At 27.0% G+C, this 23,525-nt stretch overlaps 1 protein-coding gene across 6 annotated transcripts; it reads left to right on the top strand.

The window, feature by feature from the left end:
• The first annotated feature begins 345 nt into the window (after positions 1-345).
• Positions 346-5,808, top strand: LOC129605954 (host cell factor 2). 6 transcript variants are annotated; one of them, XM_055515997.1, is made up of 9 exons: positions 346-518; positions 889-1,107; positions 1,174-1,483; positions 1,537-1,745; positions 1,797-2,140; positions 2,558-2,873; positions 2,928-3,938; positions 4,001-5,272; positions 5,349-5,808. In XM_055515997.1, exons 2-9 carry the CDS (start codon positions 906-908, stop codon positions 5,615-5,617), a joined length of 3,933 nt encoding a protein of 1,310 aa, XP_055371972.1. In that variant the 5' UTR covers positions 346-518; positions 889-905; the 3' UTR covers positions 5,618-5,808. The 6 variants fall into 6 exon arrangements, with proteins under 6 accessions (XP_055371972.1, XP_055371986.1, XP_055371977.1 ...); XM_055516011.1 differs by having other exon boundaries at positions 453-469; XM_055516002.1 differs by lacking the exon at positions 346-518 and adding an exon at positions 575-611.
• The last annotated feature ends 17,717 nt before the right edge of the window (positions 5,809-23,525 follow it).

The following is a 23,525-nucleotide window of genomic DNA, read 5'->3' as shown; positions in this document are numbered from 1 at the left end:
CGCTATTTCATTTTTTTTGTTTCTGTCAAAAAGTTTAATAAAAAAGGGACCAAAATATTTTTCTCACACGATTTTGCTTTATTTGATTGGATGTTTATATGTCAAAGTTTCACCAAATTTTCATCCAATGAAGCGAAATCGTTAAACTTTGCTTGATGTGTAAACGATGTCTAAGAAGAATTGTGAATTGTAATTATTTTAATCTACGCAAATTTCATTGTTAACATATTTACTGGGTGAAATTGAAATTAAATTAAAATGGAAATTTTTCTTCTTGTCTATTATTATACCTTCTCGCTTTTTCTTCAATAAATTCTGTTTCGAAATCATTTCTTTCGTTTCCTCTTATTAAGGTTTTTACAGTCAAACTACGAAGACGCCATTATTAATTTTTGAAGTTTAAAACTCAGCAGTTTTTAGAGAAGGAGAGTCTTTAATATTACCGCCATTTAAAGAGAATTTTCAATAAGTAATCATTGAATTGGAAAAATAGTTATTTTTCAAAAGAAATTTAGAAAGTACGTTTTAAGAACTTTTAACTTTAAAATTGAAATCGGTTTACAAATCGTAAAAATCAAGGAAATTAGAAGAAAAAAATGAACATAAAAATAGTAAACATTTTTGCAAAAAATTAATAGAATTTTTGGTTAGAAATAAAAACTAAATTTATATAAATAGTTGTAAGAAAGTTATTTTCATAAAACTTATATGGTATTACTTATCAATTTACCCAGTTGGTTCTGTTCGTTTCATAGAAAGTGACAATGTTCAGAAATTAACAGAATTGTTTTGATACTTGTAGCAGTTAAAGTAATTCAATCATCATTATAAACTTATAAAATTTCCAATTTCAAGAATTAAAAATTGTAATTTGTTTTTGTTAAACAGTTAAATGTTACTGCAGGATGAGCTTAACTCCTCAATCAGAACAATCTGGATGTGCATTATCATCTCTAACTACATTTAAATGGAAGCGTATCGTTAGACCAAGTGGACCACAACCGAGACCTAGGCATGGGCATAGGGCAGTAAACATCAAAGAATTAATGCTCGTTTTTGGTGGAGGAAATGAAGGAATTGTTGACGAGCTTCATGTATTTAATACAAGTTAGCCACATCAATATGTACAAAACATTTTTAAAATTAAAAATAAACTAAAATATTTTTTTAAAGCTACAAATCAATGGTATGTTCCTGCTATGAAAGGTGAAGTACCGCCAGGTTGTGCTGCATACGGATTCGTTGTCGATGGAACAAGAATTTTTGTTTTTGGAGGAATGCTTGAATATGGAAAATATTCAAATGATTTATACGAGCTTCAAGCAACCAAATGGGAATGGCGTAAATTAAAACCGCATCCGCCAGATAACGGACAACCTCCTAGCCCTCGTTTGGGACATAGTTTTACCTTAATTGGCGATAAAGTGTATTTATTTGGAGGTTTAGCTAATGAAAGCGAAGATCCAAAAAATAACATTCCTAAGTACAAAAAACAAAAAAAATATTTTTCGTACATTATAACATTTTTTGTTTTAGATATTTAAATGATCTTTATACATTGGAGATCAGGACTTCGAATAATAATGGAAAATGGGAGATTCCTACAACATTCGGTGAAAATCCGACACCACGTGAATCACATACAAGTGTTGCTTACACTTGTAAAAAAACTGGGAAATCTAGTCTTGTAATTTATGGTGGCATGTCAGGTTGCCGTTTAGGAGACCTTTGGATGTTAGATACAGGTAAAAAACAAAAACAAAGACATTCGTTTTATTTTAAACTAACTTTCATAGATACCATGATGTGGACAAGACCAGTTACTCTTGGTCCAACACCTCTGCCAAGATCATTGCACAGTGCAACATTAATCGGGAATAAAATGTACATTTTCGGAGGTTGGGTTCCTCTTATACCATGTGAATCTGAAAATCCTATTAATGAACGGGAATGGAAATGCACAAATACTTTAGGTGTTTTAGATTTAGAAAAATTACAATGGAGAGATGTTGCTTTAGATTCTGCAGAAGAAAACGTTCCAAGAGCAAGGGCTGGCCATAGTGCTGTTGGCATACACAGTCGTTTATATATCTGGTCTGGCCGGGATGGCTATAGAAAAGCCTGGAACAACCAGGTTAGGGTGAGCGTTCTTCCTAAAGAATGAAAATCAATATAAAAATGCTATAGTTCGAATACTTATGGTTAAAGTCAAGTTTTAATGTTACTTATACTGTAAAGATTTATTCACTTTTTGTTTTAAATATTTAAAAAAGCATGGTATATTTTCGTTTTTCAAATAGATAATTTTTTAGATTTTATAAATTTTTTATTTATAATTTATTTATAATATATTTATAATTTTTTATTTATAATAACTATTTAAATTGATATTTTTGTAAAACGTAAATGCTTCAAATTAAAATCTTGAGTTAAAAATACATAAGTCAAAGTTATATACGAGTACTATTGCTTTTTACCTATAAAAAACTATATGGTTACGTCAATTTGAAAATTTAATATTAATTGTGTAATGAAAACCCAAATTAATAAATTCCAGGTTTGTTGCAAGGATTTGTGGTTTTTAGAAGTTGATGTTCCACCAGCGGCTGCGCGTGTTGCACTCGTTAGGGCTTCAACTGATTCATTGGAGCTTTATTGGACGCCAACTCCGTTTGCGTCGGCCTATATATTAGAAATACAAAAAATTGATACACCACCGCCAGTTGTTATGCCAAAGAATCCTATTTTTCCTACAACATCATCTCCATCTCATCAAATACCATCACCACAACAACCGCAAAAATCTCCAGAGCAGCCAATTATTTCAAATTCTTCATTATCTCAAAAATACAATGCAGGAGTTTATGCGCCAAGTAATAAAAATATCAAATTAGTGTAAATTTAAAATTATAATGTTATATTTATAGATATAAAACCTATTCAAGTACTTCGACCTACAGGTTCCATTCAATCACCAGTTAAAAGCAATTCTTCACTTTCACAGCAGAGCGAATCTTATTTGTTATCTACGCCATCGACAGCTACTACTCCATCCGAAAGTACAAATAGCTCAGTTTTTAGTCAACAACAGAGTGGAACTAGTTTAAATTCGATATCAAATGTACCTATATCATCCCCAACATCTTGCACTGGAAACAATGCAATCAACCAAAATTCCACCATCGTTCAATTCACAGCAAACACTGCAGGTGGTGTAATTGGTTCTTCAAATAACAGTGATAACTCCACTAACCAATCTACTATTGTACAAAATGTAACCAAACAAATAAAGCATCCGTCAACGATAATCAATACAATATCTCATTCGGGAAACATTAGTAATATAGTAAATACAAATATTAAACAACAAACTTCTCCCCAATCACAACCTATTATAAGTCAAACACAAGCAGTTCGCATTGTAGCGGCTAGTGCGGTAGGGGAACCACTTTCTATAAATCCTTCATGTACCACAAGCACATCAACGGTTAAAGTTTTAGGAAGCGGACAAACGGTTCGTTTAAGTTCAACGAATACAACTTCAGCGCCTACAACATTAATTAAAACCTCAACTGGACATCAAGTAAATGCACAAAATATCATACAGCAATCCCCCGTTATTGCTGCGACAAGTATTAATTCTGGTGTAGCTGCGATTTCAGGTAATGCAACAGCTTCAGCAACAATTGGTGGGAAACAATTTATAATTCAAAAGCCTCTTACTTTATCTGGGCAAAATGTGCAATTTCAATTAATTAAAACCTCAACGGGAATGGCTGTACAAACAGTTCCAAAAATCAATGTTGTGAAAGGTTCTGCTGCTGCTTCTGCAACTGCCGGTACCTCCACAACAGTAAACACGTCAATATCAAGTTCCACAGCTAGTCAGCAACAGCAGCATATTGTTACTGCTGGTCAGACAATAGGAAGTGGATCAAGTAAATGCAAAATAATTTTTTATTTTATTTTTCATGTTGTAAAATTGTATATAATTGTATAGATTTACCTGGGAACAAAACGGCGTTAGTGCAAGGAAATATAGTTAAATTGATGTCCCCTTCTGTTGGAAACATTGGCACAAACAAAATATTAATGAAATCTCCAAATTTAGTTCAAGTTGGAAAAATGTCATCAAGTTCTGTAGGAAAACCGGCTTTTGTAATAACAAATAAACAAGGTCAACAATTGCGCACAAATCAACAAATAATAATTGTAACAACTGCGTCAAGCTTAAGAGCAAATTCAACCGGCACAAGTGTAGTTTCACCAGCTAATGGTGGAAATATTATATCATTAGTGGGAAGCAATACTCAGCAAGTAAGTTCTTTAACATCAACAAGTGTAGCACATTCATCTAATACGCAAAGTGGTAGTACAAGTACAGTTAAAATGATAAGAGGGGTGCAAGGAGCTAGTGGTCGACCAATAACGTTAACTCTACCATCAAACTTACAGCAAAAAGGTGGTCAAATATTCCAGCAATTACCGCAAAAAACAATAACGCTTGGTGGTAAATCTGTTACAGTTCAAATGGCAGGAGGTGGTGGAGTCGCCAAAGCCGTGACTATTGTATCAACAGCAAATACTGGCCCTAATTCTGGCCAAGCTCAAATTATTTCTACTGCCCAAACTGGTGGAACAACAAAATTAGTAATGTTACCAACAAAAAAAAATTTTGTAAATTTATTTAGTGGTGGACAAAAAGCTACAACAATATCAAATACTGGAGCAAGTAGCAGTAACAATAATAATAGCACAGGTGGTAATAATATTAGTAATGCTACACAAGCCACAATTGTTTCGTCTAATAATAATCAACAGCAACAACAAATTGTTCAACAAGTCATAGCAACAGCAACTAGTACAAATAATATTTCTTCTGATAATATACAAGCAACAAATGATACAAATTTATCCAGCTTAACAAATGAAACCAGCCTGAATGACATTGGTGTTGGTGCTAATGAAGCTAATCAAATTACATCCATTGACCAGTTAGACGGGAACATTTATTGTAAAGACATCTTGTGTAAAAATTGTAATATATTGAATAGCTGTAAATTTGGTGATGACGGTGATATAGAAGAAGTTTTAATAAATACAAATGAAAATGAAAAATTTAACCGAATAAAGTTGTATAAATATTGTAATAAGTATAATGTAAATGGGAAAATAAGTTTAAATATGATGCAAATTAAACGTAACTGCATACTTAAAAAAAAAAATTTAAGAGATGGTAATTTATTGCGAACGAGAGAAATTAATAGAAGAGGTAAAAAAAAGTTTAAATATTTTATATCGAACCATATTTAATTATATTGTATCAAATTTCCCCCATACGTTTTTAGAAGAAGAACCAAAATTCAATTTAGAGTTAAAGGAACACACAACATCAGTCATAACTATAAATAATAATAATAAAAACATATCAAATATGGACAAAATAGCAACTCACACAGCAAGAGTAAATTCAATCAATTATCGTAAACGTTCATACCCATATGATAAGGAAATGTTATTGGATACTATTTTTAATGTAGAACTAGGAGATAATTTAAAATTAAATTTAAGTAATAAAAGTAAAATAAGGAAAATTAAAAATATATCTGAAACTTAATTATGAAACTCGGATAAATTTATGAAATTATAAAAAAAAGCAAAATTTTTTTTGTTTTTAAGAATTTATCTTTTTATTAAAAAAAAAGAATTAAGTAAAAAAATTGTGAATAACTCTTATGGAAAAAAGCAAAACTTATTTTTATATATTTGTGTATTGTGTAATATATTCTGTAAGTTTGAGTATATTTACAACTTGTTGTTCTTAATTCCATATTCTATTCAATTATGACTTATTTTGATTTATTAATTATGCCAATTGAATGAAATGAAACATAGCAAAGAACTTCTATGTATACCTATTGAAGTTTTTCATCAATTATTTCAAATTAATTTTTTATATTTTTTTTCCAATCATATCTTGATATTAAAATTTGATTTTTGAAAAATTTAAGGTAACTGAGTTTAAAATTCGTTAAGAAATGAATTTAAAATACAGAAACTTTAACTTTATATTGTTAATATATTTCATGAAATTAAAACATTTTGCTTTTCTCCTCTTTTAGATAATTTAAGAAAAATGTAGATACTTTTATGATATTAAGTAGAAAGTTTGTATGCATATATTTTTGAAATATATATATACATATATATATATTATAAAAAAATAAATATAAATACATATATATTAATTCTAAATATGTAAATATACATTTCAACATAAATGTATTAAGTATAACTTATAAAATACTAAGTGTTTCGTGAACTATAAATCTAGTGTAATCAAAAATAAAAACAAGAAAATTTAAAAGATAATCTGCGAAATCGTTTCATGCAATTACACTGTTGCTAAAAAAGTTATTTCTACTATGCATGAATGTTATGTCTTGGTTCTCACGAAATGTATAATAATGTCGGTGTTATATATGTATACATGATACTTGAAGTTATGAATATTATTCTAAGGTACGAAGTTTATGTCAAACAAAAAAATTAAGGCATTTTTTGACAGATATCTAATCTTAGATGTATACAAATTTTGTTCGCTCTTATTAAAGACGTATGATTTTTATTTGGTATTTCAATTCAATAATTTTACGAATAGAATTCGGATAAATGCAATTATGATAAATACTTAATTTGAATAAACATATTTTTGTGTGCCATGACTTTTTTGCAATGTTGTTAAATACTTTTTATGCTAAACGCTTCTTAAATTACTCGGGATTTTGTGAAACTTGTACATAAAAAAAGTCATATATATGTACGTATTTGCGTTCCTGAAAACTACTTCACTCTTACATTTTGTTTTTATATAGAAATAATTTTCAGATATGGATAAAGTGGAGCGGCAATATTTTGGAACGTCTCATTAAACGTTATCCATTATGTTAAACAAAAAATTAAATTGAGAATATAAAAATTAAATAGTTATATTGAAAAATTATAACTATTTATAATTTTTCAAATTATAACTATTTATAATTAAATAGTTTTAAAAACTATTAGTCTTTTTAATTGCAATATTTCTGCAATTAGTAGAACTTCTTTTATTTTCAACATTTATGCATTTATTAGCAGTTTACGTTTTATGAATATTTCTCATAATTGAATAATAATTTAGGACATTTTTGATGTCTAATTATCCGAATTCTACTGTATTGATTAATTTCTTCAGTTGAGAAACTTTCTAAAAAAATCTAATCGAAATCGAATTGTATAGTTTTACATAGTATATTGCAGTAGTCTAATGCTTGATTTTATTTTTAAATTTTTATATTCAATTGCATAAAAATTTACATATTTACATATTTTTCATGTGTGTTTCCAAAAATACATACTTTTTAACAAATAAATTAATTTTATCCGTAAACTCCGAAAAAATAAATTAAAAAGAAAACAATAAATTTTAATAAAAATATCTTTTGATGTCGGAACAACACATCAAAAATAATATTTCAATTATTTTTGAAATGAGGAAAACTTCCTTTCATTCAAAAGGGATATTTAATTTATACAAATATTATTGCTGGTATTGTTAAAATGTCTTCTTCAAGTTAAGGTTTTTTTATTCGAAAATTAAGAAAAATAAATAAGTAAAAATTTAAAAATAAATATGAAATTAGAAATTTGAAAAATTATAAATTTATTTTACAAATATTTTTGAGTGCGCTTAGCTTAATTTTTATTTTGTAGAAAACTGAGTGGAATGAATCTGAAAATCAAATTCGGCCGAAGTTGAATTCAGCATGAAGTCAAATTTTCTCTTTTTTTTTTTGTAAAAATTTTTTAATATGAACTTTTTTAATTTTAATTATGATCGGCGAAGCGAGTGAAATTTTTGGCGAATATGAATTTTTTGTATTATGATTAGCGAATTCGTCTAAACTTTAGGCGAATGAGCTGTCAAATCAAAATAATACATAAGCGTTTTTTATTGGATATCATCTATAGCATTTATAGTGATATAATGGAAAAATCTAAACTAACTGTAAAATAAGTTCATAGAATTCTACAAATTATTGTAAAAAATGTTGATTGTTTAATGCTAATTCAAGCGTGAAAAAACGAATCAAAAAAAATTCGAGCATTTAATTAAATTAATGGAGAACGAGCTCTTAATTGCTAAAGATAGGAAAATTCAACTGTTTTTGCAAAAAAGTGTGGTATTATTGACCGTAGGTTTTTTTGTGTCTTGCGGTAGCAACAATTTGGATCTGGCGAATGGAAGCATACGCCGATCATAATTTAACAAGCCCTTCGATTCGCCTAGTCCATTCGACTCGCCCTGCCATTCCCTTGGAAGATCATAGTAAGCGTATTGATTTCACAAAATGTTGAATTTAGAATAAGCGAAATTGCAAAGGAAATTGTATATGTTTTTAGTATCATTCACATGATATTTCAACACAATTAACTATTTTGATAAAATTTTAATTATGAAACGTTAAATTTGAATTTTTTTTCCTAATGGATCACCTAGATATAAAAACAATTATAATGGAATGCTTTTTTTATGGATTATCAAAAAATTGAAACACCTTCTTTAATCTTAAATTTTGTTATGAAAAAATTTTACAATCATGTATTTTTTTTTATTATTTAATCTTTTTCATTCTTTGTTGAAATCAAAAACTTATAATATTTCCAACCTTTTAATTTGTTAAATAAAACAAAACTTTTAAGTATAAGTGAAAAGACATTGCTTAAAATAAATGTTCAATGAAAAAAAAATACACAATTCATAATGAAATAATTTCGAAATTTAGAATTTGAAGCAAGAAAGGTGTCCTATAGTTTCCTTGACTTCAATAATGCGCTTGCGACGTAAACTTCACAATGCATCACATTCCAAAAAGTTTAGTAAAAGCTCTTGACATTGTGTACTTTTCCTAAATGCGTTCTATACGAAGTGGATACGTAAAACAAAGGTAAATTGGGTATCGAAAAAATCGAGCACGCTTTCCTTATATGTCATAAAAATGTTGCCAGAAATAATTCAATTAAATAAACTAGCATATACTTTCTGCAATAAAGTGCTAGTTTTAAGTTTTTTTCCTAAAGTGCAGCATAAGAATGCTATGGTTTTAAGGATGTGGTTGAAATTTAACATTTACACAGAACTTTAAATTGAAACTTTCAAACAAACGTCAAAGTATGTATTAATATTGTAAATATTGTATTCCAAAATGTATCAAAAGCTTTAGCAGCTTGTTTTACAATGCAAAGGTATTGAAAGTTCTGAGACGGTAATACTACGGTATTAAAACCGTGCTTAAACTTTTTATAAAGCATTACTGAAGTCACGGTTTTAAATCAATCCTATGCTATAGCCCAATTCAATCATAAGACATGATTTATATACAACTTTTCTCACATATTCTACTCTTTTTACAATTGGATGTATGAATTTTTCTTAAGAATATCGAGGATAATAACAAAAACGAATAAACTTACTCTAATATAATTTTTATATTTATTTAATTTCGTTGTATAATCATACTAAATTTTTTGGTTATGTGAGATCTGTACCTTGTATAGGTAATGATAATTTTATATTCGCACAATAGCAAAAAAAAAGCATGGTTTATAAAAAGGAAAACAAAATTCAATATCCACTTATGTATATATACATACATAATATAATATATATTTTTTATTATTTGCAAAATTTTAAAAAAACTTAAAAATTTAAATGTTTATTAGAAATATAGTTTTTTTAATATTTCATTTAAATTGATTAAATAATTAATTGAATAAATAGAAATAATAAAAAATGTAAATAACTAAATTATTTTTCTCCGGTTAAGTAAATTATTATTTAAGTAAAACTCAAATATTATTTTAAATTTACTTAATTAAAATATTATTTAAGTATAGTTAAAATTAGTATATAACTAAATTTGGGACTATTATGGTGCAAAATATAGATTTTCATTCAGAACAAAAAACAAAAACTAGAAATAAATTATAATTTAAAACAAGGAAAATTATTTTAATTTTTACTTCATGCATTCATATTATAAGAATCGGTTCTTCTAAAAACGCAGTACTAATTTATAACTAGGTTGCAATATTTATGTTTAATAAAAATGTCTTATTGTAAAGCATTGTTTATAAAAATGTAGAACTGCAGTAGCTTTATTGCACTTTTTTAAAAACGACAATTGCAATTAAGAAATGTCAGAAAATTCATCGCATTTTTAGTTCTCTGTCTGCAATAACTTAATCATTAAAAAGGATGGAGAATGACGATCTTACAAAATTTCACTTTTATCTCTATTTCATTCAACAAGATATTTAAATTTATAATTGTTAACTTTATGTATTTTTAATTTTCATATGTAAGGCAAATAGGATAACGGCAATTTCAATTTATCACTGGAACCGCATTTTTAAAGATAACTTAGCTAAAGATCTGTAAAAATTGTTTACCATTACGAAACAAACGATAAGTTTTTGCAAAACTTCTTTGATAAATTTTGTCAATCAATGCAAAAAAGGTTCTTTAGTTTCAAGTTATATGCGTTTTCAGAGAAACTTAATTTTTAAAAAGATTAAAAGAAAGGCAAGGATTTTGCTGAGTGTTCAAGACGTTCAGAGAAGTAGAAAAAAAAGATCACTTAACGAAATTAATAACCACTCTTGGCAAGAACTATGGCATTCGAAGTAATTTTAATTTAAAACAAAACAAAGACATACATATGTTTTCTTTGCAAAATTAAAAACTTAATAAACTTAGAAATTATGAATTAATCAAAGCACTATTGAATAAATATTTCTTTTAATTATTGAAATGAATAATATTCACATACATATGGTGTAAAAAAACTATTTGTTTTTGCAAATGGGAATAACAATTTAAAACTATACACCTTTTTCTTTTTCAACAATTTTTTTCTTTTTTCTACTTGTTATAATAAGTTTTTATAAAATAGTACTCTTTTTTTAACACTTCTTATTAAATATTTTAAGATTTTTTACATACAAACTGCACTAATTTTATAAATTAACAAAATCTTCTTTGTTTACTTTATATGTACTCGTATATAGCGGCGCGTTATTTTCTACAAAAAAAAACATTTGGCAGTTAATGCTAATTTAAGTTAATTTGGCTTCACTATGTTTTTTTTTCAAGATACGATTTTTTAGGGAGTTTAAGCGAGATAGAAACAAAGTTGCTCCTTCCTTTAGTGTTTCTAGTTCGTTGCCTAGTGCTTAGAAAGTAGCAGAAGTTTTTATGATAGGAAAACCGGGGAAAATTAGAAATTGATTCCAAACCATCAGTTTAGTTACAAACAAACAAGTATGACCAATACACAGTATGACAAATATTGTAGAAAGTTAGAAGAAAGGCAAGTATGTACGACAATATTTTTGAACTTACGACAATATTTCAACTTAAAAATACCTTTGCAAATTGTGGTGTTACTTGCATCATATTTATTTGACAAGTTTTTCGAATCAAACAGGATGGCGACTATTCTATGCTTAGGGAAATCAGCCCTGGTGTGCCTCATGACAGTATTCAGGTCCCATATTATACGTGCCTTTTCAAGCGATTTGCCAGATTAAGAGGGTGTAATTACATTTGTCGACGATACAGAATCTAATGTTTAAGAATCGACAAAAAATTACTGCAAGCAAGTAACAATATAAGTAAATGGACAAATAAATGTAAAATAAAGACAAAACAAAATAAATGAACAAATTTATTGCAAATATGAACCATATATAATGTAAATGAAATTTATTGCAATTTTCACAAACCAAAATTTAGTAAACCCACCGCAATTGAATTTAAATGGTGTTAGAGTATCAATCCAAAATACAGCGAAATACCTAAGAAGATCCTTTGTAATATGGTGGGTGCTTCCTGGTATGTATGGAATGGTGACGTTTATGCGGATCTGGGTGTTCCCAAAGTATGTGGGAAAATAAGGATGTAAATGTGGGGCCTTATCGACTTATAGGGCAGATAACTTGTACAAAAAGAGCCAACGATACCTCTCGATTTAGCCTAAAGTGCTGTGAAAGAACTTTCTTGCCTTCCTATCGAATGTAGACACAAAAACACGATAGAGCAAAACTAATGACTAGTCAGTTTGACTAGTTTTGGGAGTTTATGACTATCCAGGTGCGTTTTAGGCCAGGTTATAATCCCTCACTATTGATAGGCCAGGCGGAAAATTTGGATGCGGCTATCTTTGTCTTTCATGATTTTAAATAACAGTATTAAAAAAAAACATTCAGCGGCAATAGAATCGGACAGGTCTTCATATATTTCTTTGATGACCAAATTTTCACTTTATAACTCTCAATATTAACGAAAACACTCACATTTAAAAAAAGATATTTTATTACACACAAATTAGGTAAAGCATCTGGCGTTAAATAAATTTTACCATATAATTTCTTTTCGTTTCGTCATTTCTAGAAGACCTGTAAATATTACACAAAAAACCCATTTTAAATATCGAATGTATGGTACAATTTATTACAAACTAATTTTTCTCAGAAAAAAAGCCGCTACTGGTATAATTATGTCACCCGAAGTAATTTTAGTTTACAACACAAGAAAAATAAATGTTTTCTTTTTTAATTAAAAACTTAATAAGTTTACGAATTATAAATTGAAGGGAAACTTCTATTTCGTCGTCAGAGTTCTATTTTGCTCCATTCGCTATTAACATGAATTCGAGAAATTTGAAAAAGAAAGTTTGAACCTTATTTAAAAAAATATGTTCGAACGATTTTATTTAAATTTTGCAGTTTAGCTTATTAATTATTTATATACCACGGAGTAAAATGTCTAGAAATTAAATTTTTTTTGAAGTTGGTTATTTTTGCCATTGCTCTGACCTCTTTGCACATGCAGCAAATAATTTTGCAAATGGTGCATATTAGAAGTGAAATTTAATTTCAGTAAAATTATATTGAAATCCTATAACGGCGAAGCAAGTTATTTGAGAAATCTGAAGGAAAACAAAGCATTTCGTCATTTAGGGGACAATAATTCCCTATATTACTATTTAGGGGATTATTTCCCTATATTATTTAGGGGAAATATTCCCTATTTTATTATAAGAATATTAAAAAAAAACGAATATATGAAATATAATTATCCAAATCGACGAATTTTAAATATTCAACTGAATTTTAAAACGGTTAACTTGATGATCATAAAAATTTTTAATCATACTTTTCAACACATTTTGAATGCAAATAAAAATTTAACCTTTAAATTTTAAGTTTAGCTTCATTTAAAAAAAAAAAATATATATTTCGCTAAATTCAATTTTAAGCAATTTTACTATATCTATGGCGCACACTAAAATTTACATAAAATAAGCATTGATTCTATTATGTGTAAAATGTGGTTTATGGAGCAAAAATGATACCGAATATCTTACAAACTAAGGAAGATAGGAAAAAACGGTTTGCGTTAAGTGAATGAGCACCGGTCAAAACCGGTAAAACCACTCTTATGTCAAAATTTTCAAAAATGGCGTATGGAGCCAATTAGAGCTCAGCCGACGATTTGTTCTTACAAATGAGAACAACAATTCAGAACTAAGAATTTTTTTCTTTTTCCACAAAATTTTCTTTTTTTCCATATTTTGAAGTCTTTGTTAAACAACAGTCATTTTTTTACAATTTTTATACCTTGCCCATTCGTGAGGGCACTTATATGTACATATTGTATATATTCTTGCTCAGCGTAAAATTCTGCATTGATTTAAACATGTTCGCCCGACCGCACGATAACTCAAAAATGAATAATGCAATCGACACCAAACTTTCGCAAGTTGTTTAGACTGCAAGAACGGCTTCTATTGTAATGGACCAATTTGGACAATTGGTTTAAATATTTGAAATAATAATAATAATGTTAAATTGATGAAACTTGGCAGTCATGTGCTCAACTATAATCCAAACATATTCGTGGAGTTTCTATAGAATAGTTTGTCAGGGTCGAGTAAATGCCATACAACAATGAAAGTTTATTCTAAATATTTCAAAAACAAATTTTCAAACTAAAAATTGTCAAGGAGTACGGTATAATTCAATCAGTTCATACCATAGTTCATACAACATTTTTACTTGTTTTTATTTTTTTCTAACAGTTCATTTACATATAAATCAAATATAAAGTTAATTTCATAACTAAAATCAAAAAAAATTTCTTTGTTTACTAGTTATACTCGTACCAGCGTCGCTTACTCTTTAAAAAAAAAAAAACCCTTTTGACATTAAATTTCAATTTAAAATTTTCAATTTCAATGGGACAAAGAATTCAAATGGGACAATGGGTACGACTTTTTTCGGAAGTGCAAGTGAGATAGAAACAAAAAAAGTCCTGCTTTTAATATTTCTAATTCTTTGTTAAAACTAGCCTCGGAGACTATTGTTTCTCAATTAATGAAATTTGTTTTTTTGAGCATATGAAATACTTGAAAGTATAGCGGATTTTTTATGTTTTGTGGATTTGTTATTTGTAACCAAAGTTCAGCTTATTTAAAAATTAACCTCTCATGCCGATTTTTTAAATCTTTGCATTACTCTATACGAAATTAATTGAGAAATATGTAAATTTGTAAATACATATGTATGTATGTAAACTGTCGCACGCATTTCATTTTACTGGACGTTGGCGAAAGATTTCTCATATAATTTGCTTAACAGAAAGGAGACATCCTTTTGAATAGCTATTGTAATTTTTTTAAGGCATTGAAAAAGTACTAAAATTAGAGAAAACTCCAATATTAAATCATGCAAATATTATAACTAAATAATGTTGATATTCGAGTGATGAAGCTCTTGTTCTAAGGATACCAAATCTTAGTATGTATTTCATCACGATTGCTACCAACTATACGAGGGCATATAGCAGTGCATTTAAATATGACTCTCTCTGTATATCTTTGTATAAAAATGTTTTTTCTCAAGAACATATTGAATAATGATTTTAAACGAAAAAGGTAGAATTAACAAGATTTTATATCACAATTGCTATTTTAAATAGCATTTAAACTCAATATATAACAAATTCAAGATTTGTTTAAGTATAAAATGTAACGATATTGACAATTCTATATGATCATTGTATACAATATACATATCTGTGAAAATATGTATATTGTTTACATATCTTCTATTATATGTACATTCTGACATTACATTCTACCTGGCAGGAACTGCGTCCTGATTTATGATAATAAGTTTAGTTGGAATCGATCAACGTGGCAATCACTTGGTTTGAAACATGTAATTAACAAAATGTTTAATTTTAAGTTTTGGCGTTAATATAAAAACTATCAGAGCTTGTATATTGTTAATTATGATTTACGTATTATCTGATATTACGTATATGATGATTTACGTATGTATATGTATGACAGGCATCATATGCTATATACGAGTATGTACACCTATTTTAATATTAAAAAAAATTTATAATAATGTAAAATTTATTATTATTGACGATTTTCAATAGTTCCTATTATATTTTGTACCAGTGTTTTTTTACTAAATAGGGTTCACTACGTGTATTAATATAAATATACATATAAGTATACAAAATATGAAAAATGTGAAAATCTTATAATAATAATGTATGCATGTATGTATATTATATAGGTAAATGTATGTCAATATGTGTATATATAACATAATATGTATATGTATGGCTGAATATTAATTTTCTCATGCCTTATTTATTTCTTTTATTCTTCATAAAAAAGAAATATATAAGAAAAAATTTCTATAAAAATTCTTCCTTTTTAGGATGCAAAACCAATCTTTTTTAGATCACGACTAAAAAAGAAAACATCTGTGTGATAGGAAAAAAGTACCTACGATGTCTTTATTTTCATCCTTTTTATTTTTGCATGTATTCATGGGGACCAATTTTTAGTTATAAGGAAGAAGGACGCCGTAACTAAATATTCTTATAGCAATTTAAGCAACAACAGCATTCTGAAGCTACGAATAGTTGATATAATATGAATCACAATGTAATTACCTTAAATAAATTATATAAGTTCAAACTTCCAAAACGCAGTGAAAATGTAAAATTTACAATATACCATATTCCAAAATGTATATTAAAAGCTCTTGACATTGTACATTATTCTAAAATGAATCGAAAAAACGTAGGCGAAACGTAAAACAAAAGCAGGGCGTGTAATGAAAAAATTGTGAATGCTTTTTTCATATAACACAGCGTGCAGATATACTCATCTTCGAGCTATAGCCTATTGATGAAAAGGTAGCAAATTTTTGTAAAAAGTAACCCACCCTCCAACATACAATTTTATTGTTGGAAAATTATTAAGGAATCATCCCTGAGATTATTGCCACCTCAAGCGAAGCGCCTTGTATAATGGTCTCCTTACAATTTATAGCACGAACAAGTTCTGCACAATGGTCTCATCGTGAAACCAATGAACTTTGATAGAATACAAAAAAATATAATAAAACTCTAAGCATGTACATATATGTATGTATGTATATATTTTAATATATTATATACTTACATATTTATTTATATTATATACTTATATATTTATTTGCTATACTCATTTATGAATGTGTGTAGATTAAACGCAAATATATAGTACCATGTGTATATTAAAATTCATTTCTGATTTCAAATTTCTTAAGTATTAAAGAATAATTTTTTTAAAGGTAAGGGAAAATAGAGTTAGAGTTATATTTATCAAAAATAATAAAAAGAATTGTTGTAAGTTGTTTCAAACGCAAATATTAATTCTTAATATAAGTATATAATATGTACATATGTATGAACTGGAAAAAAAATATCGCTAGGTAGCAAGAATTTGCACAAAAGAAATTTTTACATTTATTTCGAGTTTCCGCTAGACGTAAGTGCCTAGACATACATACATATACTTATCTATTACTAACTTAGTTAAAATTTCCTAGATGCCTGCGAACAAGTTTTCCCAACTGAAAAGATAGCCATATGGACCGAATCATACAGAAACATTTTTTAATGTAGTGATCGGATGACTAAACAGGAAAATAAAATAAATAATAAAGAAAAGGTACAAAGTAATAAAAGGGGAATAGTATTTTTTTATGTAGTCGTTTTGTTTTACAAATTTTTCTTTTAATATATTATATTCGCAAAGAAGTAGGGAATTTTAAATGAAAGTACAATAAGAACATCACTACTTGATGTGATCTTGAATAATTCTTTACTCCCAATGTACATTGTACATTGTAAATTATTGGCGACATTACAGATTATTTGCTCACATTAATTAATGATATATAAAATTACTCTTTTATTTAGCAGAAATAAAAAAATCGCTTGTATAGTCCTTGTAAGAGATATAGGCGACACCAAATAATTTCTTTTCGGCGTCATTTAAATTGAATTCAGTCATTCAGTTTCGCTATATAGGAGAACCGCTTACGGGGATCATTTTTTTTTTTTTTTTTTTTTTTTTCCTTATTCACTCCTAGAAGGAGCATAGGGCTAGTGCATGATATCATGCACTAGTTTCAAAGCGTCATAGAGTTTAACTAGGTAGGTGACTAATCTGCCGTAGTTTTATTTATATTAATTATTTGAGGTTTAAATATTTACTGTTTATTTTTCTTAGTTTTTTTTTTTTTTTAATATGGAATATTACGAATATTTGAAAATTACTTGTATAATAATTATTAGTATTGTATATTAAGTTATAATAATATTGAATATAATTTTTTATAGTGACCTGACCGGGGTTTGAACCCGAGACCCTTCGGTTAAAGGACCGGTGCCATAACCACTGCACCAATGGTCAGATCATTTACTGGCGACGATTTTATCTTCTTAGAAAATAAAAAAGCACTATCTTGGAGCATAATGATATCTTCCAAGGCGAACCAAATTACTATCGCGGCAATTTCTTGCTGGGATGTACTATGTTAAGAAATCTCAAAGTATGTGGGTATATGTATGTACCTCATTCCTGTTTCTAAAAAGAACATCTACCATATGCATCTAACATAATAATCATTATGATTAAATTCACAATTGCAGTTCTCACTGCAACAGATCTTATTAGTTGAAACTGCAGTGCAATAGAACTATTAAAGCAGCGTTGCCAACAAAAACTCTAGTGCAATCTCAATAATATATTTTTTTCTAATCTACTCCCTACTAAAGGCATGCTAACCTCCTTAAAATTGAAAGGAAGTGTTCAGAAAACATTTTCATAAACTTCTGTAATACTTTCACTAAACTAAGCAATACATATTGCGGTCGGTTATATGCTGATAACATCAGATTTTCTCAAATCTTACAGAATGCGTTCTTTTTAGGAATATATAACAATCTAAATGTATAACTTAGACTAACTTAGTCAACTGGGGGATTAGTCAGATCATTTATTGGACAGGTTTCGGGACCGGCGAAACCTTTCAAACAAATGTTTCCTATTTAGTGTGGATGGATAAACAGTAGAGGGGCCTTTACTTTCCCTTGTTACAAAATTTTTGTAAGTAAATTTCATAAACAAATACAGGGGCAATTCAAGAGAAAGAGTCCTAATTTTAAACCACAAATTTTGATCGCAACTATTTCTAAGCATTATAAAACGACATTTGCTGAGAATGTTCTGAGTTTTTGTGTATCTAGTTTTTCTTTATTTTTTAAAAACTAAATAACTTTACACTTACAGAAACTAAATAACTTTAAATAAAAGTTAATTAAAAAAACACGGTCCTTTACAAGAAAAACGAGCGAAATGAAATGAAATGTTTAAGTAGCATGCGAAAAATGCATACCTTATACAATTGTACCTTTTATTTTATTGTACAACTGTACATTTTATATCGAAAATGAGTATAACTGCCCTCCACCAACCCCTGAAATAATACTGTCAACAAAAACGTTAACAAATAAATTTTAATTTGATATGATATAATATTTAAAATATTTACAAATATTCCAGATATGTCAAATAAATAAATATTTTATAATTGATTAAATAATATTAAAAATATTTTATTCAACAGGAATGGTCTTACATGATATAATTTTATAAAATTAATTACTGAGATTACAAGAAACTAAATACGTCCCTGTTACGTTAACAATGCTCGGTCTCCAAAAAAAACAAAAAAGAAAAACTTTGCTTTAATATTGTTTTCATGATGCGTTCCTTCATTTGATATTTGTGAATTCATCGTTGTATAAGTTAAACATGTATGCATGTATATATATATATATATATTTTATATTATATTTTGTATAAAGTCTCGCCATAACAAAGAGTTAAAAACAATAATAAAAACAATTATTTAAAAATCATATTTTTTTTTATGTGCACACACACACATTTTTGTGCACATACATATATGTCCATATAAAATATGTAAGGTTGTTTGGATGTGTATATATGAAAATGATGTAGCTTGCCGCCGCTGATTTTTATTTTTATTTTTTTACTTTTGCTGTTGCTGATTTTGTTGTATTGCTGTGGCGCTGTATCTATGGCTTTTGCCATGCGACTGCTCATGCTGCGTACATAATGTATGTGTATATATGTTCTTATTTACACACATTCATATAGATACCACATACTGCAAAACTTCAAAAATGTTATAATCAAAACAATACAAAAAAAAACAGAAACTACCAAGAAGGACATGTGAGAAACTTATAATATTGTTTCTGGTTAAGAAATTTAGTTAAGTCCTTTTTGAGTTACTGTTGACACGTGCGGTAATTTTTGTCCGGAAAATTATTAAAAATAAAAAATTTAAGAATATATATATATACCTTTTTTTTGTTTTTACATTAATAATTCACACATACATGCATCATAATGTTTATATACTTATGTAGTTTTAAATTTGTATAAAATTTTTTGTGTTTCTATAGTACCTACATATATTTTGTTTTTTTTTTTTTAATTAAATTTGTGATTAAATTGGAGAGAAAAATATGGATTTTAAAATTTGAAAATAAAATAATCAAATTTTAATTTATAATATTTTAAATATAATATTATTATACATATATTATATACTTTAAAATACATCCAAACATATAAATATATTTGAATATTTATTTATTGTACATACATACATATTATATGCGTATGTGTTTGTGTTTGTAAAATATTTTAGAATATTGTTTAAAATTTTTATATTTTGCAAAATAATTTATATATGAAAAGTTTAATGATAATAGTTCAACGATATGGAGACAGACGTGAAAATATATAAACATATGTGTATATAAATTAATATATATATATATATATATATATATATATATATATGTATATATATATATATATATATAAATGTATTTAAATTTACATTGAACAATTTTCGGTTTCCTTTCTTGGTTTTTTTGTAATTCATTTACCTTTAATTTTTTTGTTTTAATCTTATCATAAATCAAACAAAACATATCCGCTTTACATATACCTACATATGTATGTGCATAAATATTATGTACATGATATTTATTTACCAAAATAATTTCATAATTGCTACATATATTGTTATTTAAATATAATTTAAATAAAAATTTAAATAAAAGTTTTTGTTTAACAAATAAATAAGAAAAAGAAAATAAAATATAGGAAAATAAAAAAAATTAAAAATATGCACACACACACACACACACACACAATTTAAATTTAAGTTAAATATGTAAAAAAAGATTAAAGATGATAAAAACAAAACTTAATATTTTAAAAAATAAAATAATAATTAACAATAAATTAGTAATTATTAAAAATAAAATAAAAAATACCTCGCATATATATTATAACTAATATTAGTCAAAACATTATATATGCATATCCATACGTGCACAATATGTACCTACATATATAATATATATATATATATATATATGTGTGTGTGTGTGTGTGTGTGTGTGTGTATGTATTATGTTTGTTACATATTCACATATATATCCGATATATAATCCTATATAAAACATAGGATTATGGTATTTTTCACTTTAATAACATAATATGTGTATAGTATATTTACTATATAAATAATAGATGAATAACATGTATAGTCTATCTCATATGCATATATATACACATATACTAAAAATTTTCGATGTATATAATGTGCGGGTTTCTTAAACATTATTTGGGGTACATAAATAAAGCAAGATATTGTTTTAAGATCTTAAGTCTTGTTATATTCAAAGCTATGTATGTACATATATTAATTTAGCAAAATTTTAAGTCGAATTTCAAAAAACAGTTTTTGTCAAAAACTTTAATTTCTTTTCAAATGAAGATTTATCCAAATTAAAAAAACCCTTAAAAAACTTCAATTCTGATAATATTAATTAAAGGAAATTCAATTCAGAAATAAATACTTCTAATTAAATAGATGCTAGACTAACTCTCTAAAAACGTATTATTGTATAGTCATTCATCAATTTATCAAAAAGGACTTTTAATCCTTTAAGTTAAAATATATTTGAAGCTCTATATACGTACATACATATAGTGATTTTGATTTACAAACTTTTTTCTACGCGGTTGTCATAAAAAATATCGGTGTTTTCACATTATAAAAATATTTTAAGATCCTTTAAAGGATTTTACCTTTCTACAGCTTATATCATTTAATGATATATACAGCTATATGTATATCATTTGATTACAGAAAAATTGATAGTATTTAATTTACAAAAAAAAACCAATTTTAAAAAAGGTAAATATTAAATTATATTAATGTTTAATTTTATATATATTTATATTTTCCATTTATTTATCTGTTTGCTTGTTTTCTAAATATATATAAGTAAATAATACACCAAGTCTAAATCCATACATGTATGTTAACGTGTGCATATAATTTTGTAGATAATTTTTTATAGCCGGCATTTATTAAAAACATCAATATGCATATTTGTAAAAATTGCTGTAAGCGTATCACCTAATCAAATATGCTTAAGGAAAAACTGAAATCAATTTCTAGAACAATTTTTTTTTGATATATCTAAAAAACTAATTTTAAAAGTTTTAATAAGCAAAAAATTAACTTTTAATTATTTCCGATATTTTTATATAAAATATGAAATTATAACCATTAAAATTTAAAAACAATTTCTTGAGACGATCCTGCTCGTCTCGTGAGGGATCCTGCTCGTGCTCGAGAGAGTGTTATTATACCATTTTATAATATTATGAACTGTGTGAAATCATCCTTTTTGTGATATACGAGTAGTTGACGTATTTCAATGGCATCAGATTTTACATTAATATAAAAAAAGTATTGAATAGTAAATAAGTAAAATTATATTAAATATAAATATTATTAACTGAATTTAAATAAATTTCACCATATTAAAAAAGGTCAAAAAATTTTAAATGTTAAACAAAATTAGACATGTCAAAAAAATCTTATATGGTCAGCACATAATCAACCGCAATGTGTATTGTCTATTTTAGCGAAAAATTGCAATGTTATGAAAATGCCTTTTAAAAACTTCCTTCAAAATTAAACGATACTATAGTAAGCTTTTAGTTCACGTCACTGTAAAAATATAAATTTGGCTCTTAGTAGATTTTTATTTTGTGCCTTCCGAATTAACTGAAAAGTTCATCATTTGCGGTAATAACCACTTAAATTTCAAAAGCTATGGATATTGCAAAAAGCAGATATTGCAGAGCGCTGATTTTTTCAAAAAACTTATAGCTTCATTAGTTTAACACCCTCAACTAAAATATTAAATTGATTGAAATGCCCAAAATGTCCATTTTCCAAGGCCTGATAAATCCCTAAAGTTGACAAATCCGTGACATAACCAAAATAAATTCGCATATCTAATTTCTTCAGAATCGGTTCAGCCAAGTTCACTTGAGATACACGCGTGCATACACAGACGGACAGGCCGACAGACCAACTTATTACAGTTTTTTTACACTTCGCTATCATGAAGGTGTGCGTTTTCATAAAAAACTCGATATGCAAAAATTTGTTGCCATCACATAAGCTCCTGCATTGTATGCAATTAAGCAAGGAGCAAAAATTTAATAACTTTTCATTACATCTGCCAAAAAATGATCTTCTCAAATTGATTTCTACTTACGGCTTGCAGTTTTTCTTAAAAAAAGTATTTGTATGGTAATAGTGTCAATGTAATGGTCATGTGGTTGTATGTTTTATATTATATTATGTACCTGGAAAATATCAAATACGTAATTGTTTATAGTAACTTTTTTAAGCTGTTTTCATTTTTCATTCGATATTATTATGTAGCGCAACCAATTCATACTTGCAGTTTCCATTTTCCATTGTGTATACATTTTGTTTGCTCTTTAAAGTAAAATAAGATATTTGTGTTTTTTTGAATTTTTGTATTATAAATACATTCAAATCATTTTTATGAATATGAAATCCATTTTTGATTAAAATCATAAAAGTGCAAAAAGATTTATTATAAAAGTTATAAAGTTGTTGTT

The sequence above is a fragment of the Condylostylus longicornis genome, unplaced genomic scaffold, assembly GCF_029603195.1.
Source record: "Condylostylus longicornis isolate FDR11 unplaced genomic scaffold, ASM2960319v2 ptg000003l, whole genome shotgun sequence".
In the NCBI taxonomy this organism is placed as follows: domain Eukaryota; kingdom Metazoa; phylum Arthropoda; class Insecta; order Diptera; family Dolichopodidae; genus Condylostylus; species Condylostylus longicornis.
This window is presented reverse-complemented; position numbering and strand designations above follow the sequence as displayed.